The 22,413-nt window shown below is 42.3% G+C and overlaps 1 protein-coding gene across 13 annotated transcripts in view; it reads left to right on the forward strand.

The window, feature by feature from the left end:
* nrxn3b (neurexin 3b) overlaps window positions 1-22,413 on the forward strand; it is a 312,178-nt gene that overhangs the window by 232,905 nt on the left and 56,860 nt on the right. For all 13 annotated transcript variants that reach the window (XR_010668727.1, XR_010668728.1, XM_065963432.1 and 10 more), the window contains one exon: window positions 740-921. Coding sequence is in view for 11 of the 13 variants with exons in the window: in XM_065963432.1 (XP_065819504.1) it covers window positions 740-921 (182 nt within the window). In the remaining 2 variants the exon portion in view is untranslated. The remainder of the gene's footprint in view (window positions 1-739; window positions 922-22,413) is intronic.

Here is a 22,413-nt window from a genome sequence, read left to right on the forward strand (position 1 = left end):
AAACGTTTCCCTTTTTTTCTGTTCCACTGGATTCGAAAGAAAAATGAATCAACAAACATCTTTCACAGATTCAGTGTCTGAGGGCCGAGCGTAACCCAAGCAGAGCTTCTTATCTGACACAAATCTTCATCGTGGCTGATGTAATCACAAACAATGTTATTTTACCGAGCTTCTCCACTATCACTGGTGCAGAGTCCCTGTTTTTCTACACTGCATTTGTCAAATTAAACTCAACCAGGGTTCTTCGATTTTTTTTCGCTCCCCTTCTCTCCTTTCTTCATGCCAGCCTTTGTTCTTTGGTTGCAGGTCTCATATATAATACATGAGGATTGGGAGACTTATCCCGTTCTGGCCATACTGGCTCTTATTCCCTGGAAAGCGGCTATATTTAAGCGGGGATAGGTCAGGAATGGCGTCAGGGGAGCTGCTGACTTCTACCCAAAAGGTGGTGTTGGCTGAATACCATTAAAAACCAAAAATAGAACTCCACATAATTACATTGCAGCAGTGGCAAGGTAGCTGTAAAGGAATTACAGTCGAGTTAGACCTTAATGGAGGTAGTTTGGAGCTGGTTTTATCTGAAAAGCGTCTCGGTGCAGACACTTGGCTCTCTAGTGTCTTGTTACTGTGTGTTTATACATCACAAAATTTTAATCTTCTCTATCCCTTTTTTATCTGGCTCTATTTTCTCCTGAACAAATCTAACAGCTGCTCTTTATTACTTCTTGTGTTTCAACAGCTGGCACCACGTATATCTTTGGGAAAGGAGGGGGTCTGATCACGTACACGTGGCCCAATAATGAGAGGCCCAGCACACGGACGGACCGGCTGGCGGTGGGCTTCAGCACTACAATCAAAGATGGCATCCTGGTCCGCATCGACAGCGCCCCTCGTCTGGGTGACTACATCATGCTCCACATCGTGAGTACTACTGTTTCCATTAGCAAATCAGCCATACTGAACATGTTCAACATCAAATACCCTCAGCCGAAGGTAGTTAAGTTATTAATTAAGATTGAGGCTAAACATCTGGTAGGAGCTAATTACGATCTGTTTGCTAGCCTTTTCTAGCGCCATGCTATCACAATCAATGAATCTGAGCATGTTTATTGACACAAGGACTCGTCTCTCTAGAATTACAACCACAAGATGATGACCAGAAAACAAACATGCAAATCAATCCTTTAGGTTTTCTTATTGCCGCCTGCAGGCTGAGTTCAGCCCATCATGCTCAAACTGAATTATACAAACAGTGCTTACTCTCCTTCTCTAAGTTTCTGCTCGCCATCGCCTTCCAGAATAACTCCTCTTCTCCACCATTCCAGCTGACTCCCAGCATGAATAATGAATGCGGCTCTCCATACATATGGAGTGTTTCCCACATGTTGGAGCTACATGATATGGGGGGGGGGTTGGAGTTCTTGGCTCGTGTACTGAGCATCCGTGCAGCATCTTAATAATCCCACTTTGCGACCTTGTGTTTGACTCTTTTACATAAGCATCAACTATTTACATAACCATCAATAGCAGCTAGATGAATGTGGAGTGACAAGACAGAGGGATGGAGATATGTTGAGAAGGCGGTGGTTGGAGAGGGGCTGTGGAAGAGATTGCTGCTGATGCCTTGCAAAAAAAAAAAAAAAAAAAAAATGTGATGATGAGGAGGAGGAGCTACAGTTGCTAAAGCAGATTGAAAGTCTTTTTCTTCTTAAAGAGCTCCCCTCATCTCCTGAGTGCCGGCCATGTGGTGCAGAAAAGCAGCCATCTGCTCTGCAAGGATGAGGGCCAACAAGAAGCATTTCTGAGCTGCCTTTACAGTAGAGAGAGAGAGAGAGTGTGTGGAAGTACGTGTGTGTGTGAAGGTGAGGGAAAAAGCGGGAATCCATGCATAGAGAGAAAGTCATAAAGATGTACAGTAGCTTGCGAGGAGGCTGTAGGAAACGCCTCCCCGCGTCGCTAACTGACTCAGTAATTGCACGAACCCCTAAAGGAGGGAAAAGGAATGCATTTTTAATTTAGCTTTTTTGATATCACAGCACAGCTAGCCAAGCAGGGTTTCTCTTATAATTTGGCTGCGAGACGTGGGGCAGCAGACGTCTTCATTCCACCAGTCTCCTGGTGCTAATGAATATATTAATAGAAAGGAAAAAAAAAAGCAACAGGACATTTCTCTAATCCATTTAAAGAAGCTGCATGTTCTATAAAGAGGACTTTTTTTTGTCTGTTTTGTTTGAATATTTCTAACATTGTACTGACAGTCAGGGGTGTGAAAACAATGTGGGTTTTATTGAATATTATCCGTGGTTATTGTCTGCTTTAAACTATCAAAACTTCTGCTTCTACAAGTCACACTTTTATCCAAAAGTTACGCTTCTTTTGAACAAATGAAGAGAGCCGAGCTCTTTGCCACAGGTGAGAAGTGAATAATTGATCAATCCTTGAGTGATTATTTAACGGGGAAGGCTGGCGGGTTAAGCTACATCTTGAGTAAAATAAACCACTACTCGATCTCACTTCTTACAAATGTGAATAGTGACATTTTGACTCGGAAGCAGTGGGAATATCGGATTTCTTGGAGGAAACCCGCAATGTGATGGAGTTTAACCCGATGCTAAAACAACTCATCTGCCTCTGTGAGTTTTATGTGTGGCATAAATGCCGTTGAATTAGCCGATATTTCGAACTTACCTGAAAATGTCATCAGATAACAACTCCTAATGACAGTCGTCAGGTCATCGCTGTCAGCATTTTGCTTTCGGTAATGAATCTAGGAGGAAAAGGTTAAAGGCATTACGCCTGTCCATTCCTGATATATCTCTAACCAAAGGTCTCCACATGCCCAGGGACATTACCTTAGCCTTTGCCATCATTTGGTCACCACTTTAGAATCAGCACACCTAAGTCGTGATGCATTAATGCTCTTATTGCACGCTATAAGAGCTTTGACTGCTCAATATGTGACAAGGTAGAGTCAACAGAAAGGGAACAAAATAACTTCTGCAGTCGTATAATCATGCACGTTTTTCGCTTCCTTTTTAAGTAAAATTCATGCAGAGAAGCATGAATGTCTGTGGATAGCCTTGAACTTTACCTAAGTACCTCATGCTTGCAGATTATTCTGACTGCAAAAAGGCGTACATAAACATGCAGAGCCCAGAGCGCCGAGAGAAACAGACATTTTGTGGCAAGACCTAATCACTGACTCCCTCCTAAGTCTCTCTCTCTCTTTTTCTCTCTCGCTTTCTTCATTATCTCCTCGCCGTGATTAGCTTACGGCTTGTTTGGCAATCATGAATTAAAATGCTGATTGTAGTGTTTACATTTAAACTGCTAAGAACAACTGCATGCTTGGTTGGAAATCCGAGGGGCAATTTGGGGTAATTTGCCGAGGTGAGCACGACATTTCGCAACCTCTGGTGTTCCATTTGCATGTTCATTTACATCTCGAGTTCTCATACGGCGGCGTGGAGCGGACGAGGAGCCTTGTGGGATGGAATCTCTTGTTTTTTACGTCGCAGATAGTCGCAGATAATCTGAATCCACAGAGACGTTTATATTACAGGTGACACTTCAGTGTAAGGTGAGTCAAAGGGAAGGCTTATTGCATTACTGCTGGGATTTGTAGAAGTGTATGTTGGGTATGTTCAGGTGTGAGGTGTGTGTGTGTCAGATTAAATCCATGACAGGAAAGACTAATCCGTGGGCTAGATGTGCCAGTAATGACTCGCACAGTCTCTCACCGGGGAGTGCACACGACTGCAGGTTAAAGATTACACAAGACACACACACACACACACACACACACACACACACACACACACATTAAGAAAGCCTTCAGAATCTCATCCCCGCAACATCATTCAGTTAGAAAAAGTTATTTTTTTATTGTTATTAAAGGAATAGTAGCTTCAATACAACAACACATGACAATTAAGAGCCCAAACTTTAAGGAACTGTGCTGTTTGGAAGACTTTGACGTAACCTCATTCCAGTGATAAATGTGCTGCTGGTGGTAAATTTTATTAAGGGTTGAATTTCTGAAACTGCCACAGCATTGTCTGTGTAAACAAGGAAAATCAGTACCCTCTATTTCTTTGAAGACACGGCTTCGTGCAAGATGTATCATCAATTTTAATCACTGAAGGCTGGGAAAATGTGAAGGTAAATAAAAGAGAGATATTATGGATGCAGCAAGTGTAACCAATATGCATCCTGTACTTCAAAGCACTCGTCTGTTGAGAGGGTGAGGAAATTCAGAGTTGTTAAATTTAGAGACAGAAAAGATGCAAAGACAGAGAGAGAGAGAGAGAGAGGAGGATGACATGATGCGGAAGTCCTAGTCTGGGTAAGATCACAGGTCATGACAGGAACATAGTGCATACCACACCAGCCACCAGAAAGACCTGTCTTTTGTCTTTAACATCGTTTGGGGGGGGGGGGGGGGGTGTTGAATTCTGGCTCATCATAGCTCCAGTGAGCCCAGATAAACTCAACTCTGCTGAGACTCCGTAGGTGACAAGTCGGAGTCAGGCGAGGCTGGGAAGGGGAACGCTCCGTCAGGTTTCATGTCTGGCAGCTCTTTTGGTTTCCAATTAGGGGTGAAAATCACAACAGGACAGCTGAAGATAAGGACCCTGTGAGCACTGCAACCCATTCTCTGTTACAGGTAGCTTGAATATATGCCACTCTCCATGCTGAGCCGTCACAAAGAAAACTTTAACTGCAAATGTATGTATGAACGTGGCATTTAAACTTGCTAAACTGCTAAAACAGAGCAGCTTGCCTTTTTTCTTTTAGACAGGACAGCTGAAGAGAGACAGGAAATTTTCGGAGGAGAGAGTGAGGGATGACAAGCAGCAAAGGACCGAGGTCGGATTCGAACCCATGGCCGCTGCAATGAGGACTATAGCCTCAGTACATGGAGTGTGCAACATAACCATTTGGCTATCAATTGTCCCATCTTTTTATGGTTGCAATATATATATATTTATAATATCACATTTAAATACCCTTTTATGGTTGTAATCAAAAAGTCATGCTGCTGAAGTCAGCCAGAGGGAAGCCTCTGTGTGACTTAAGATTTTCAGTTTACCTGAGACTCAACAGAAACGAATGATTGAGACACTCTGCAGAGAAATGATGGTGCCAGAGGGAAGAATTTTGCTTTGCTGTTGAGCTTAACAGAAAGTCATCTGATGCTAACCACTGGTTACTCTGGCATTACTGAAAATGTGTCTTTCTTCCCAGAGGCATTTATCAAAGTCAGACAATAGTTGATGGTTTCATGTCAAATCTCACTCAGAAGATGTAAGTGCGATCATTTACACCTCAATTGTCAGGTTTTAAATCATTCCTTCTCAAAATCATACATCAACAAAAGACTGACACTTAGACTGCCATCGCTCAACAGATATTTTCTCCTGTACTGATTCACATGGAGAAAAGATGCAGCTGCTGGATAATTGAAAGCCGAAGTGCGGACACTCCGACACAAGTTGTGTGGAATGAGATGAAAGGCCTTGGAAGGTGAACGCTATATTGCACCAACCATGCTGTTTTCATTTTCATCATCCTCGCACATATGCTACATGCATACGTACACTGCTGCATGTACATTTTACTGAATTAATGCCAGAGAAAAGATGCATAATTCATTCAGATCCTCAACCACTGCTGTCTTCCCACATCCATCCATCAGCCTCGTCTCTGTCTGTTTGTGTTTATGTCTAACACGGTCTGCTCCTACAGCCCCCTCTCTCTCTCTCTCTCTCTCTCTCTCTCTCTCTCTCTCTCTCTCTCTCTCTCTCTCTCTCTCTCTCTCTCTCTCTCTCGCTCTCTCTCTCTCTGACAGACCTAATATAGGATGTTTGATGTGTACCTGTGTGCATCAGCACGTATAAGGCCAGCAATGTATTGCCTCTATCAAGTTACCCTACCTCGGCAGGGAAAGACAGATATTATCGCGGTTGTGGCTCACGGACTCTGATAGCATTACAGCTTCTTATTTGAGTTTGTATTTCCTTACCACCCACATTTGATTCCCCCCTCGGAAATAAAGAGTTGGGAAAATACATCTCACTGCTGTTTCCACCACTCGTTGTTTGCAGTGCATAGAGTCAGCATTATTGCAACTGTTGATAAATGAGTCTTTCTGTAAGGCAGAATAGAACAAGATTGCATCATTTGACCTTGCTACTGTTATTTACACAAGCCTACATTAATATACAAGAATATTTCCCACTGTAGCATAGGTTACTTCCTATGATTTCCATAAAGCAGATTGTTGACTCTGCACCGTCCTAGAGGCTGACACAGTTAACATACTGACTTTCCACAGCAGGCTGAGCTTAACCGGCACACCAGCTACCAGATGGTGAGTGCACATGTGTGGGAAGGAAAACCTTTATATGCGACAGAAGGTACTCACATGAGAAGATGTAAAACCCTGAATGATCACAGTGAACCAGTTGTGCTTTCTTTTCAAATCTGGGATTCAAGGTTTGATGTGTGAGGGGTTAAGGAATCATTTAAGTTTGCTGTTAAAGACAGTCAGCGTTTGACAATCAAGCTGTTTTCATAAGCCTCTTCAACACATGACTGTTTCCAATTAATTTTAAGCAGACTTGTTCCTGCCAGTCCCCATTGTAAGAAGTCTCTGCAAAGTTTTGGACGAGCAGATTTGTGAATGTGGATAATACTCAGGAAAAAAAAACTTTCACCATTCAATCTCGTTGAGCTTAGCTTTACACTCTTAACTGCGCATCTCAAGTGCCAGTATAATTTTTTCTACTTCTGAGTTTAAAGAGCGTAAATGTCCTTAAACCTGTTGAAGAGAAATAAAGTACAGTTTTGTAAAGAAAACAGAAACACCCACAATATGGACAGAAGTTGAGAAGTGATTTATTGTACGTCTGTTACATTGGATACTGGCTGGCAGGTCTGAGATATGAGAGCAGGGTTCCGGTGTCGGGTTCTTCAGTTTCTCAAGTCTTCAGAGTCAGAGGCAAGGTTGCAGAGGTAAGGTCTTGAAGCTGGGTGTTGGAATAATGAAGTCTCTTAGCACAGAAATCAGCACACAGGAAATGAAAAGGTTAATGCAGAAAAAATGCTTACAAAAAGCCTGAATTGGACAATCCGGCATTGAGTGAAAGACTGAGCCGGTTTTTATACTGTGCAGTGTAGGTAGCTTGATTGCAGATGAGCAGCTGGTTTGCAGGCTTGACTGGTGGCAAGGTGTGTGGATCCACACCCAGCTCCAGGTGAATATAATGACTGGGGATCAGCACTTCCATCCATCCATCCATTATCAACACCGCTTTACCCATTCGGGGTTGTGGGGAGCTGTAGCTGATCCCAGCTGTCATTGCCCGAGAGGCGGGGTACACCCTGGTTGTTTCTTCATACATTAGGAGTATTAAGAAGTGTGAGAACGTTTCAATCAGACAATCTCCCACCGTGTGATCCGTGTCATTTCAGGACCTTAAATTGACTAGAAAATGTTAATTCATGACACAGACATGTTGTATAACTTAATATAATGTGTTTATGATTGCTAATCTGAAGGTATGATTGGCAAATTTGGAATAATTAAAAACTCAGACCATGTGTTCTTAAACAGTGAAAGCAAGTGTTCTTGTGATAGTTGCTATAGTAACCTTTTAGAAAGCCTCAGCAACAAAGAGTTTTTTTTTTCCAGGTTTCCACTATACAGAGTTCAAACATGTCCAGAAACTGTAAGAGACGCACCAGTCCAACTTTAACTCAGCTGATAACAAGTCCATTACCTCCACTTCAGTCCCAATCACTGCTGAACAGAACAGAGGCATCATTATTGTTTTAGTAACACCTGTCCCTACTGGAATGAAAACGTCAGTCAGGACTGAGTGAAAATGTCTGCTTTGAAAAAAAAGGCTTATCAGAATTGGAATCTAAAACTTTGGGCCCATAATCGCTTTAAGTCTGCAACCTAAGACAGTGTTACAAAAAAACTGCTGACGCTACATTTAATAGTGACACTTTTAAAATGCTTCTTTTTTATTTGCAACAACTTCTGGCCAGTACACTTACTTGGTTATTCACTGAGGTGATACTTAGTTTCATGCATTAGAACACTGTTCAGATTAAATGATGCTACCTTGCCTCAAGAGAAGTGACGAGTTTGTGCTGGCTATTTTCACAACACTTTTTTAAATGTAGAATGAAATACAATCAGATCAAAGAATTAACAATAAAAAAATTTATGTCTTTATTTTAGAGAGAAGACAGTGGATTCAGAAATCAGGGAGAGAGAGAGTGGGGAATGACATGCGGGAAAGAAGCCAGTGCCACAGGTTGAATTTGAACCCGGGCCACCCACTTAGTGGACTATAACCTCTTCACATCGGGGGGCGCACTAACCACTTGGCTACCAGCGACCCCAAAAAAACTGAATGTATATGCTTAAGAACTTCAACCAAATGGGCCATTTTTGAGTCTGGTTTTCTTTTTTTTGGTTATCTAGATTAGTGTGTGGCTCGAGCAGAGCTATTTTATTTTTTGAAGTGTAACTGTTTTAGGACCTAGTCCACTAAATTGATGGCACTTTTATAAAAATATAGATGGAATGCAATGAATGTGTTCCTTTTTTACTTATTAATTACGACTATGTCACTCATTTATATAATGTTCTGGTGATAACTTTGTCTAATATGATCAGTAATGGAAAATGTCATGTCTTGGCAGATAGGGCTGAGCAAAAAAAAAAGTCTGCTTGTGATCTATTTGCACTGATGTTTGTGAGTTGACACTGAATTATCACGAGTGGAGGTTGAGAGTTTAGCGCCCGGAGTCATTAATAATGAACAACTTTGACAGGCGTCTTCGCTTTAAGTAGAAACACAGAAAAAAGAGGCAAACACACTCTAATGAACATTACACAGAAATCCTTTTTGGGTCTTGTAATTTCTCAAACCGCCCATGCTTGAATACACAAAAACATATGTAACACGCGCTCTCGCACTTTTTATTTATCACTCTCTCAACACCCGCCCACACGCTCCTTTTATCACTTATTGTCTGACTGTCAGCTATGGCCTTGCACATATCTGAATACACACATATACACAAACACACACTTAAACACACACTCCTCCAAAGGCTCCTTCAACAAATTCTCACACCACTGGCACTGACACTCCAAACATGATACGAGGGCTCTTCAGGGACATCTCTGGCTGTCAGTCATCCACGTCAACGAAAAGGCACTTGGGGGGAAACAGTTTATGTAGCTCTGACACACACACACATCATCCCTCCTTGTACTGTTTTATGACAGCAATAACTGCTCGCGCCGGACAAACAGAGCCACATTATTACAATGTACTCGTGTGGTCGGAGGCCTGAGCCCCGGCCCCGGCGATGTATATTTCATGGGTGAGGATGAAAAATTCAATGAGAAATACAAACAGAGCGCCTCCCTCTCCTTACTTTGCTCTCTGACAGCCGCCCCTCTGGGGGATGCTCGTGTTTTCACAGCTTCATGGTAGGACATGAATCCTATTCTCACAGTGATGAAGAGACAGAAGGAGGAGATGAAAGAGACGGGGTGTAGAGTGTCATGTTCATCCAAAAGTAGAACAAATACAAACGGCTGAAAAAAAAAAAAAGAGGAGAAAAAAAGGAATAAGCAGAGGTGCGAAGAAAGGAGAGATAGAGAGATCTGGGAATTTTTTTTTTCTATAATTCAGAGCAGGATCAGAGACAAAACTTGGCTCCGATCGGTCTCGGCACAGTGGCTGTGAATTCCAAATGACGTGTTGTGTAAACCTAAGTCCACCCCAGCCGGATTCCCTTTCCCCCTCTTATCTTTGACCATTTCTTATCTCTCTCTTTCTTTCTTTCTTTTTTTTTTTACTGCTACACTGTTTTCACACTAAAGGTAGGATTTGTGGCTGGTAGCAGGTCAGTCAGTCTGTTTGAATTCAGCTGCAGTGCGAAAAAAGCCTCTGCCAAAGCTCCCGGTCGAGGCCAAGGTTAAACAAACAGAGGTGTGGACTCAGTGAGCTCTGTTCTTAAACCATCGATTTGTTTTGTCACAAGAAATCTAAGTTTATTCTATTGCTAATTAATTACTTTATCATTAATCCCCACTTAAGAAAGAGCTGCATTTCCTTTATATTTCAATGAGAAACAACACACACACTTTTAAACTAAAGTGCTTTCTTAAACTCAATATCAACAACGTACAGATTGCATCTCCTGTATTTACCAACTGTAGAAACGATACAATTTACTGAGCATCAGTATCTTCTCTATGACTGCACACAGAGCCACACGACACAGAGCTGTTGGATAGATTAACCCTTTAAGTCAGAGACGAACCTGACTGACACATACATGTGTTAGCCAGAGGTTAACTAGCTAGCTTTGAGTTTTCGGGAGGCAAATAAAGAAAAGAAGTGAAAACTTAAAGCTCCTGTGAAGAATTGTTAGCTGGTAATGAAACAGACTGAAATTAATATAGATGCTTCTATATGAGCTACTTATTAAAACAACACCATCATGACAAGATTGGTTACTTCTGTGTAATAATAACTCATACCTGTAATTGTTGCAGCATGGTGGGTCTCCAAGTAGTCACCAAACTGCACCCTACCTGTTTGTGTTTTATTCCTCCTCCAATATTCAAGTACTGGATAAAAATCAACAATGCTAAAAGTACTGCTTTGTCCACAGGGGGCGCCAAAATCAACATAAACCAAAAGCTTCCCGCCAGAGCTTTTTCACTTGCTACTTCCTACAGCCGGCAGCTCCTGCACCAAGCTAACATGTCATGATTTAGCTTCATAAATCACTTAATACACTACATTCAGTAAAGCAATGGAGCATTCATGAGATTAGGATGAAATTTCATTTTTAATTATTGATTTACAAATCATTGTCTGGTCTGAAAGTATTTAAATCATGATCACAGTTGTTATTCTGTTTGCAGTTCTATCATATTTATTTACTGTGAACATCAACAGATAGAACGTGTGAGTGTCACAATAAGCTGTTACTGCTCAGCACACACCTCCATCTTTAAGTGGCTGCACTTTTTCCATAGGGACAGATGTTCTCTGAGATAAAAAAAAGCCCCTCACTTCAGTCAGCAGAAAGTCATTTCATAATTTCCTCTATTTACCCATAGCTCCAGACACTCTGCTGTGTGTGCTGAGTGATGAGCGGGACAGCTTGTGACGAGCACCTAATGAAAGATCAGAGGGATTTTGAATCGATTGAGGTGCAACTCGCAGACAAGGCGAGGTGCCATCTCGGCTCCAAAGACACTCCTAAATCCTCTCGCAAAGGCTGCGCGTCACCCTGTTACAGCCACTCTGCGCTCGTCTGCTGTCTCTCACCTGAGCCGCCACAGGACAAAAAGACAGAGATGGAGTAAAGAGGAGAGGGAGGAGGGGAGTTAAACCAAATTAAAGAATGAGATTCACATTTTAGCAAATTGACTCCCTTTCGAATTATCGACAGGACATGGGGGGGGATGATGGATTGCGATCCTGCTCAAGTGATAAACATCAACATTAGAGAATAAATCTAGCAGAAAGACGGCAAAAAAAAACCAAACAAAAAAAAACACTTCTGCCTTTAATATCTGCGGCGGCGTGGCAGATTGGCTCCCTCACAAACGCACACGCGCACTTACACATACGTACACACTGCAAATGTATTCATGGAGGATTAAGCAAGAAGTCCTCCCCCCCCCCCCCCTCGCTCTACCTCGCTGATAAAGAAAGAGGGGGATCAAATTTGAGTGCGAAGCTCCTTCACAGATGGAGTGAAAATGTGAAAGTGAGTACCTGTGCATTTTACCGAGTGCGAGTGTGTATTTATTTAATCCTCCCATTATTGACTCTCACCATGACAAAGCTCTATTGACAAGGAGACAAAAAGGACTATATCACTATTTTTTTAAGCTGGGGTCATCAGAAAAGCAATCTATAGGGATAAAAGATATTTCCTTCTGGACGTCCCTTATATATAGAATTATTATAAGCTCTGAATCTGTGAAGGTTATGGAGTGTAGCTCTGCGTTTTATTGATCCTCAGGCGTTCTGGGCAGGCGGCGGGGCAAACGGCCAAGGACATGACAGCCGAGTCCTCCATCTCCACATCTCTTGTTCTTCTCCTCTGGTTCCCTCAGCCATTTCCTCTCTCTCTCTCTCTTCAGTGGGAAAAAAATAGTAATTTTCTATTTTTGGTTTGAGCTCCAGTTCTGCTAAGCACTCCTTCTGTGCCACAGAACGCACAGACACACAGACGCAGCACATTTCCTGTCAGGTCAAAGATGGCCCCGAAGAGGCCACGGCCCCGATAGAATCCAGTTTAGTTGGGCGCCCAAGTGGACTAATATGGATTTGACCTGGCGTATTTTAGAGGGGCATAGTTTTCTGTAAGGGGTCGTCTTCAGGTTAGAGATTTGTGGTTAAACTAAAGTGAAATGGAAGAAGGAATAAATTGCAATTCTCTGAACTTTCATATTTAATCAATATTTAATCTTAACTGCCTCATAGTTATTGTTTTCTGCAGGAGACTTTACCAGAAATATTCTGAGGCTTTTGTCTTTTTATGTATCAGTTTCCTAATCACAATCTAAAAACAGATTCCTGAAACTGATTTTAGAGTCCCCACTTTACTTCCTGCCAGAGCGAACTTACAATGTTTAAGAGAAGTGTCTCTGTTTCCAAGTAGTACTAACGCAGTTCTTTCAAAAACCCTCCTAGGAGCAGAAAACATATTTTACACAGAAGAATATTATAAAGGCAGATTTTTGGAAACTACATTGGTTGGTGAAAAAGATGTATGAGGTCTCATGTGGCTCTGAAGGAGTCTGAAAAAAAAAGTGATGATGTCATCGAGACATCACCGGTCATCTTTAACTTATATCACATATTCTGCTCTTTGAAGGAAATGTGGGCGTGTACCGGGCAGCAGCGCCTAGAAGAAAAAAACAAAAGTCACAGTATCTCTACTTTCGTCTTCTTTTTGCTTTTTTTACAAACCCATTGAAGTGCAGGACTGAATCACGTATTAAACTAATTTAAAAAAAGAGTTACACAAGAATTATTCCATCACAAGGCAAAGGTTAATGATTCTTGTCAGGTGAGGGTGTTTCATAATATCACACACAGTGAATCACAGAAGGAGGACGCTTAGGGTCAGGGCTCATAAAGTAGGTGTAGTCACTGAGTGTTGTGTGTACATTATTGCTCCTTCTGCCCTGTGGCACATCTAAGGCTATACGGCCATGACAGCTGAGTCAGCACGAAGTTGACAGGCATGAAGACGATGGACATCTTGACCCACCAGAACTCGCCCTCTAAATTTCTTAACATCCCTCTGATTAAGTTGGTTTAAAGGATGAAGGCACATGGTTAATTCATTCTTCCCACATCAGCTGTGATTTATTCATATCCCGCTCCAACATGTCAGGCCGACCGACGAACCAAAGAAAAGAAAAGACTTCATTCTTTTTGTGGTTTAACCAGCTCATTCACTCCTTGGTGTTTTTAATCACTCATAAATACAACATTCATCAGATTTTCTTTCTACTTTCTACTAAGACTCATCAATCTTTGATCGTGACCATTCTTGACGTAGCCATGATGCTATTGCCCAGATTTGAAAAAAGAAGACGTGGGTTTTCTTCAGTCTTGAATTGCCCTGACCTGCACATGTGTTGGCTCTTCTCCAGCAGGCTTCAGCCTGGACAGCAATTAATGTCATTTGGAGCGAAGAGGGACCTCATGACTCATTACATATGCCTTTTTTTCTCAGAAAAGCCTCTAAGGGGCCTTCTCCTCTAGTGTGCCAGTGCTGCCACTTGGGGATGGCATAAGTTGGATAACACTATAATTATAAAATACGCTATGAAGAATGTCTTCTGCAAAGCTGGCAGGGATGAGATTAAGCCTTGTTTTGAGTTTATTTGAGCTTCTTTTGCCCATAGACTCTATTACTGTGTGGGTCCTGTAGAGTTTTGTCATCTTGTATAATTGAAGTCTAACAGCTTGAAGTAAGTTTTTCAACTCTTTTCAAATTAAAATCTGACCATTTTGATGTTTATAAGGAAGGTTGGTTCTCATCGCAGAGGAATTCTTTTTGGCAGTAAACTTAAAAAAAGTCAAGTTTTATCTTATAAACATTCTGCAGATATCCGCCCTGAAACCTACCAGCAACCGAGGAGGAAAAAAACAATCGACTCTGACAGTGACAGCCTTGTATTTTTTGACATTTTACAAAGCATTATCTGACATTATTCCACTGACTCGGCTGTCAACTACAGCCGAGCGGAGGGGTTTGAAATATGCTGTGCATTCCGATGCTATAACCTGTGTCACCAGGCTTGCTGAATGGACAAGGAGGCCCATCTGCGCCTCGCATGGCTGATCCTGGTGGACCTCCCCTCTCGACTACTGTAACCTGTTCGCAGTCCTGGCTCAGTGGAGCGCACGCTGGCAAATAGAGGGAGGGAGGGAAGGGGAGGGAGAATGAGATAGAGAGGACAGGGAGGATGACGGCAAGAGAGAAGGGGGAATGTTGATGGGCGGGAGGAAGAGAGAGGGCAGACAAGGGCCTCAGATATGGGGAGAGAGAGAGAGAGAGGAAAAACAGAGCTAGAGAGAGCTAGAGAGAGGTAGAGAGAGTCAGTGCAGTGTGTCTGATCTCCCCTTCAGGGCCGGTGCTGTGAGGACGGTTTCTCTGACAGACGAACTCAAACTCAGCCAACAGCGAGAAGACAGACACCCACCAGTGCTGGAAAGTAACCACGCTCACGTACTCTAATACTGTACTTACCGTACAACTAGCCTGGGCTCTCCTTTGCTTCAGTCTATGGAATGATCCTGCCTTTATTTGGGACAGACGTCACTACGAGACAGGCTGTTAATTACTTTCAAACAAAACATGTGCAGAGAGCAAAGACAGTGAAGACTTTAAAATTGTAAATGTACACCATCAAATATATTTAACTGTGTACGACTTTAGAACTAGGATATTGATAAAACAATTTAAAACGTCTCTATTCGATTCTTTGCAACAAGGAGAGGCAGCTGGTGCATTACTCACATGGAGAAAGGGCAGTTTCTCAAATATGGTCCGTGATGGACATATAAGTTTGTTAGCTTGATGCTAACATATAACATAAATTGCCATTGATGGACTAACGGGTTAAGCATCTAAATGGTGGTCATTTAACTGCAGAAACAATCTGCAATGTAAAGTGAAATGACTGGTTGGGTTCTATTAAGCATCTCCACGTGTGTAACGCTACAGTTGTGTGATTAGCCCACTGGTCATAATCAGTGGCATATGGGCTGAATTAATTTAAATGATCATCAGCTGAAGCGAGCTCGTGCCATGAAACATGCCACTCGTTTACAGTGAAGTGAATGGAGGAGGATGCTGCAGTGCATCGGCTGTAACTATTAAGTTTGGTCGCTACTCTAGGTTCCAGCATAATGTAAAACAATCTGTTGTGAGTAATTTGAAGAAACATTTTCTCATATAAGAAAGGAAGGGCTTGGCCCCGACTTTTACTTTTGATGATGATTATATGAATCTAGAGTTACTTACTTTGTCACTTTGTCATGTCGTAGGATATCTCTCTACTGTGTTATCGGTACTTTAAGGTGATTCATAGTTGTACGCACTGACTCCGTCGACTTTACCCAACGTGACCCAGACAATCTTGCAGGGGGAAGGAGGCAGCGTCAAGTTTCCATTCAGCTTTTGGTGAAAGAAGAAGAAAATGGTGTTGAGTGGGCGGCTTTGTTAGCACTGCAGGTTGAGCTGGGGAGGTGATAAGAAAAGTGTGAGTAGAGATCTGTTTGCTCCACTGTGATGAACACAGATGGAGAGTGAACCAGCAGGAGGTGTTGTTTTCATTCACTTGTTTTCTCAACCACTTCTGCTCTCACTCCGATGAAGATCTTAAAAGTCTTAAAGCCATCTGAACTTCTCGTCACCCTTTCATTATTTGGCTTTTGTTTCAGATTATGCACGACGGGAGACCATGCATGAACAATCTCTCTATCTCCCCTAATTCCTTTGGAGTGCGGCTCGCGCGCTCGCTCGCTCGACATAAGCAAGGGTAAAAATTGCCTCTGAAAGCCTCTGCGGTTCTATGTGATCGTCAGGCTGCACCGCTCTTTGTCTCTTTTTCTGCAGCTTAGTGTTTAAAAAATAAAGCAACCTTTGGTCAGACTGTGAAGGCACACATAAAGGGAAGGATAGAAAAAGTAACTTTATATTTAAAAGGAAAACCATTTTCACATTGGAGAAGCTCTCTCTTTTAGTTAACCTTTTGTCACACAGTGAAATTGAGATCTAAGCATGCTTGTACTTGTTTTCCGTATGAAATCAATGCTTCTGGAGATTTTCGAGCAGTTAGGGCAGATTCATAGTATTTATTGGTGCTTCTGTGTGTGTGTGTGTGTGATGCAGCAATGACTCTCCTGTCCTCTTTTATTCAGAGCATCGACACTGGTCGACCTGGAACAGACCTTCAGAGACCCTCTGACATTTAAAAACAACCTCCCACTGTCTCACAAGATAGACAATATATTTGTCACTTTCCCTGGCTCCCCTATTCCCTGCTCTCTCTGTGAACCTCTATATAGACATCTCTGAGGAGAGAAAGAGATAAAGATATATATATATGAGCAAACACACCTATCCATATCGGTCTCTCTGACACTTTCAGGCTGTGGGGGTACGTGGGAAAATGCATGCATGTGTTCACCAGGTCTGTCACCACATCAGTCACGTTTGCACACATGCCAGTATGTTGCATTTATCAGCAACCATCACACTCTTCCCACCCTGTGCAATTAGACGCCTTAAAAGTCGGATGAAAGCCGCCGAGATAAACGCATCAGCTTCTTTGATCGTGCACTCTTGACATGCGTACAACAGGCATCAGCATGCATGCACGGCTCCCGACATGCAGGAAAAGCGTCAGCGTCGTTGATCATTCGGAGCCCGTGATTAACATTAATGGCTTTTTCTCCGAATTTCATTGGCATCTCGTTGCATTCCAATCACCTAGATTTCATGGCTCCTCTCTGCAGGCAGCCCTGTTAATTGTGAGAGAGGAGAGGCGCAATGAGTGCTATCTGCTGAGCCTTTGATATGCACTTATCTTTTAGCAGTTTCACATTATGGGAAAGAAAATTGCCTTTAAAGATGACTGGTGCTTTATTACTTTTGGGCCAATTAATTTAATGAAAAATAATGCCTTTTTTGGAATAGCACGGGAGAAATAATTATGTAGGATAATTGACAAGGAGGGACAAGCACGCAGGGAGGATGTGAGTAGAGGTGAATGCAAATGTGCTATTATTTTGTAGCTCATAAATAAGACTTTCTGTCTCTTTTTGTTTTAAGACAGGCCTCATTGTTTTAATGTATCCAGAGATGTAGTGGAGACTCAGTCTGACGACAGCTCGCCCTGAAAGTGTCCAAAGCATTCAAAGAAGTAGGGCAGTTGCCTCAATGTTCCTTGAAGTGGGAGAGACGGACCGACCTAGATATCCTCCTGTTTATTCAGCCATTTTAGGTGCTGGCTATTCATGTCTCCATTTCAGCGCTCCTCTTTATCTGTCTCCTTGTGTTTTTTTTTTTTAACTCCTCCACACAGCTACTCAAGTTTGTTTCTTGGTTCTATCTCGCCGTCTTTCTTTCTCCCCTGTGCCCTCAGTCCATATCACCTCTCAGCATCAAAACATACATGAAAGTAGCTCTAAACGGCTGTGACACATTTAGACAGCTGCTGAGATAACCCACGCTGCTTAGCAGCAGGGGGTCTGATAGCTCGTCTTATCTTGAAAAACCTGGTGTAACCCACTCTTATATTTCACTTTTTTTTGCTGAAAACAATCATTTTATCAACAGAAAAAAAGTGTGAATGCATCCCCTGCTGATGACTTGAATACAGTGTCGCTCCATAATGTAGGGTAAAGCCGAACAATCAGTCAAACAATTCCTTCAAAAACATCTTTAATCCGTCATCACAGCTCATCATCTTTTTATGCATTCCAGGGAGTTGGGTGCCGTTCTGGTTGATTTAACGCAGCTCTAATGCACCGGATGTGGTCATGAATTGGAAATGAGAGAATGCAAAGCGAGACTTGGACTGTTGACCAGTATCAAGCTGACTTGACAGCCATGCACACAGAGATGGCATATGCTGCCCAGTGTGGCATCTGAAACATCGCCGCAGGAGGGTTTTGACTCTGCCGCTGCATTATGTCCGCGCAGGTATTCTTTCATACATTAGATGGATTATATCTGCCCGAGGTCACGGCGCAGTGTACACCTGCAGGCAAAGATATGTGCATGCACTGAAAGCCAGTGATGGAGGAAGTGTCCCCGTCTTTTACTGGAGGAAAATGAATAAGATTGGATTTGTTTCAAGTAGAAGTCTGTGAAGTTTCCAGGAAAAACGTGTTACTTTTGCAAAAACATGTCAATCCTTATTAACACATTTTCATCTATGCCTGCACGATATGAAATATGCGATGTGACAACTTTGTTCAGTATTGCGAAAACAAAAACGAACATTTCAGTGAACAAAAGTAAAGGATGCATATGGTATTAACTGTAACTCACATTAATGTCTATATAATCTTCTTCATGTTTAACCAAGGGGGTTGTAGATAGATAGCTAACTGGAGCTCCACTGTCTGCCTCAGAATGGTGTGAAAACATTATCCTCAGGCCTCCATCCAATAAGTAAAATGTACAAATGCTGAATGACAAAGCATTGCTTGTTTACATTAAATACATTACCTTTTTTGTATCGCAGTAAATTCAGACTTCTGTGAAGTTAATTGCAAATGCTCATATCGCGATAACAATAAAATTGGTCTTAAAGGCACTTAGCAATTAGCGTAGCCTATTTTACAAGTCACGTCAAGTTAGGCTAATTAATTGAAGGTAAATTACACTTCTTGCCCTGCAGTGCATGAGCAATGCTGATCCTCTATCTTGTTGTCGGAGATGATGATGGCAATGAGATGCGGTTCATCACGTTTGCACTCGGACCTGTACATTTTGGCTTGTAACTGAAGCTTTTTATTGACCTTCTCAACAATAAAATGATTTCCCTCCAGTGCGTAGTTTAGACCCTTTTGGTGACTTCTAGATGATATCTGATCTTTCTGTCTCATCAACCATCAATGGCCTCCTGCGAAATGTCTCCTACTGTGACACCTGCCATAGCGCCTGTCACTGAATGTTGATTGTTTGTCCGAGTGAGTGGAGGGGGGCGAGGCTTAGCCATAGGTCAATTGTCCATTAACTTTAAATAGGACTTAGTTGTTGAGTAGTGAACAACAGGTCGGATTAACTTTTTTCTCCTTCTTTTCCAAAATGTTCTTTGTTTAATTTTGCAGTTGAGATACTTTTGTTGGTTAAAAAAAAAAAAATCGTACAAACGTTCATTTAAAATTATTGTTCTACAGTATTGATATAAACATATTGGGCGCTGATGGCCTAGCTGTTAGTTCGCATACCATGTTCTGAGACTCTAGTCCTCTAAGCAGGCGACCCAGATTTCCCACTCTATCCACTGTCCGATCTAACTGAAGGCAGCAAGCACAAAAACAAATCTTAGAACTGTTTTTCCATATTCCTGATTCAGATTGTGCACATCCTGAAGGGGTTAAAGATTTTACAGGCGGATTCTTTGTTATGACTTATGCGTTATAAAGAAAGAAAACCCCAATGTTCTGTTGCACACATTTACATTAATCAATTTTGACTTTTCTGAGAACCCTTTTTTTAAAAAAAGAAAAGAAATGGTAGATAATTGGAACTTCCTACGTTCTGATCCGATACTTAAATGAATCCCTCTGAGAGGTTTAGTGGAGGAAACAGGTCTTTGAAGGAATTGCTAATAACAGAGAGACATCTGAAACATGACGGGGGCTTTAAAGTAGACAGGCAAAATTGAAAGGAACAATTCCTTTATGCTTCTGTAATGCGGTTTAATAAGCTTATAATTTGTCTTTATGTGAAGCACAATAAATTAGAAATACTCAAGAAAAGTACAGGTACTTCAAACTCAACAATACTCGAGGGGATATACTAAGCGGTTCTCCACCACTGTTGAAGCTTCACAGATGGCAGTGATGTAAACACGAGATGTTTGGTTCCCTGTAGAGGTATTGTTCTGTACACATTTCACAAGCCCTGCTGATATATCCCCATTATAACTGTGCTTATTGCAACTTTATCTTTTTACCCAATCATAATCTCTCCTAGCTGAAGCAATTACACTGTGAATGGTGCAAATTTAAACAGCAGCAATCTGTATCTCGGGTGCTTAGTGGGAGGGAGCGACTCACGAATTGATATTATCTCCGAAAGACTTTGAGGATTTGAAACAAAATGAATCTCAAATCAAAATAAAATGAATCTCCTCTTCAGTGGACTATCGAAGACAGAGAGAAATGGAAAGGAGAAGAAGAAGAAAAAGAGGAGAGTGGATGGGACCAGGGTGCCTAATGCACTCCATTCTCAGTTAATCATTTTTGTGCAGCACTCTCCACCTCACCTCATAGCCTCTCGGCTGGTGTCTTCTTTTTTTTTTTTTTACCCGTCCACTTTCATCCTCTGAGTCTTTTCTCTTTCTTTTCAACCCCCCTCCACCTTCATCTCTGACACCTCAGCAGGCAAGGTGGAGGGCACCGTCTTGATCCCAGGCAGGTTACCCATGGCAACAGACCACCCACCCTTCAGCTGCCAGTGTGTTTTGGGGTGATCCAGCTAGCTTTAGCGCCTACGTTGGCAACCACCTCCGCGCCCCCCCCCCCCCCCCCCCCCGGTTGGCGGAGAACAGAGGAGGCCCTTTTTTTTCTGCTTCATCATCTCCTTTATTTTCCAAACAAGGGTCCCTTCCCTCTTTTAACTCCCCTTCACCCTCCGCTATCTCATCCTGACATAGCCGGCGAGGGATCAGAACGCTGTCTACTGTAGAAGGCAGCCATTAGCATTACACCTGTTCCCGCACGCGTGTGAGTGTTAGCACTTTTAATTTTAATGCAGCGTGCAGCGACAACATTGGGCAAACAAGGGGATGTGACAAATTAAAAAAAACAACCTGCTGTGTATGTATGTGTGTGGTCATGTGCATGGTTGTGTGTTTACATTCATCCGCCCGTCTGTTTGTGCCTGGACGTGCGTGCCCAGAATAGTATGTGTACAAAAACAGATGGATGAGGAGATGCATCTCTCTCTTTTGTCATCCCTCTGTCTGTCTGTCTGTCTCTTTTTTTTTTGTCTCACTCAATGAACTGTGGGTCCGAGCTTTGCTGTACGCTCAAAGACGTCTTTATGGTGGCCCCACAAATAAAAGGAGAGCATGTCTGTCCATCCCATTTTATTAGAAAGACTCTCCATGACACAGCTTCCCCCTGTTTGAGAATGTTCTCCTCTTGCACCAATAATTACCATCAGTTTTGATAATTGGGATGATGCAGCTTTCTAACTAAAATAGCAACTGTTGAGTTTTTTTGTTTTCTTTTCTCTTTCTCCCCATGTGGTTTCGCTTTGCATACTACGCCAGACATGCTAAGGAGAGCGTGCAAAAGACAGAGGGCAGCTCTTCAAACAAGCAGGAATCTGTTGTGTGCCTATTCAAATCATTTCAAATCGTGACTCTTAACCGAGCAGCTGCAGCCATGCATGCCATTGTGACTGAAGGTATTCTCACCGGGAAACGCTCCAAAAGGTCAAAGATAAAGTCTCTGTGTTGTACACAGATACCGCATGTTTGAACTATTATTTTTTTCCAGTTATTATGTTTGATTCTGTTTCTTTGTTGACAAAGCGGTTAGGCTTTGTGCAAATACAGACATTAGAAAAGTTGTTCATTTCAGAAAAATGAGCAGAGGAGAGAATGTTGGATAGATTGTGTCCCCGCCTGATTTATTGTGCACTGGTTTCATTCTGGAGCCACCGAATAGAAAGTGCTCAAATTCAGCGGCACATTAAATTAAATATCTGCCGAACAGATTCTAATTTGATCACCAAGCTGTTTCAATTTCATTAGCCTGGTCCCTAATGGACTTTCACAGCATATTATTCCATCTAGCACAAATCCTCATTCATTGGCTCCTTCTTTTTTTCTAAATGAGCCCCCCGGTGCTCAGGGACCGTGTGGCCCAACGTGGTGCTGCGTGAGGTCACATAAAACCGGCCCTTTTCTCTGTATGGACGCCAGTGCAGCGCTAAATGCAATCAAGCTAAAGATTTATGCCCGGCACCTTCTTAACAGCTGTTGCAGAACATCGGTCCAAGCTGAGTATTAGTACGATCACGGCGTTGTGGAGAGTGTGTGTTCTTTTGTGTGCACTGTCTGATTGCACGTTCGTTGCT

This window comes from Labrus bergylta, chromosome 15 (genome assembly GCF_963930695.1).
Source record: "Labrus bergylta chromosome 15, fLabBer1.1, whole genome shotgun sequence".
NCBI classification, from domain to species: domain Eukaryota; kingdom Metazoa; phylum Chordata; class Actinopteri; order Labriformes; family Labridae; genus Labrus; species Labrus bergylta.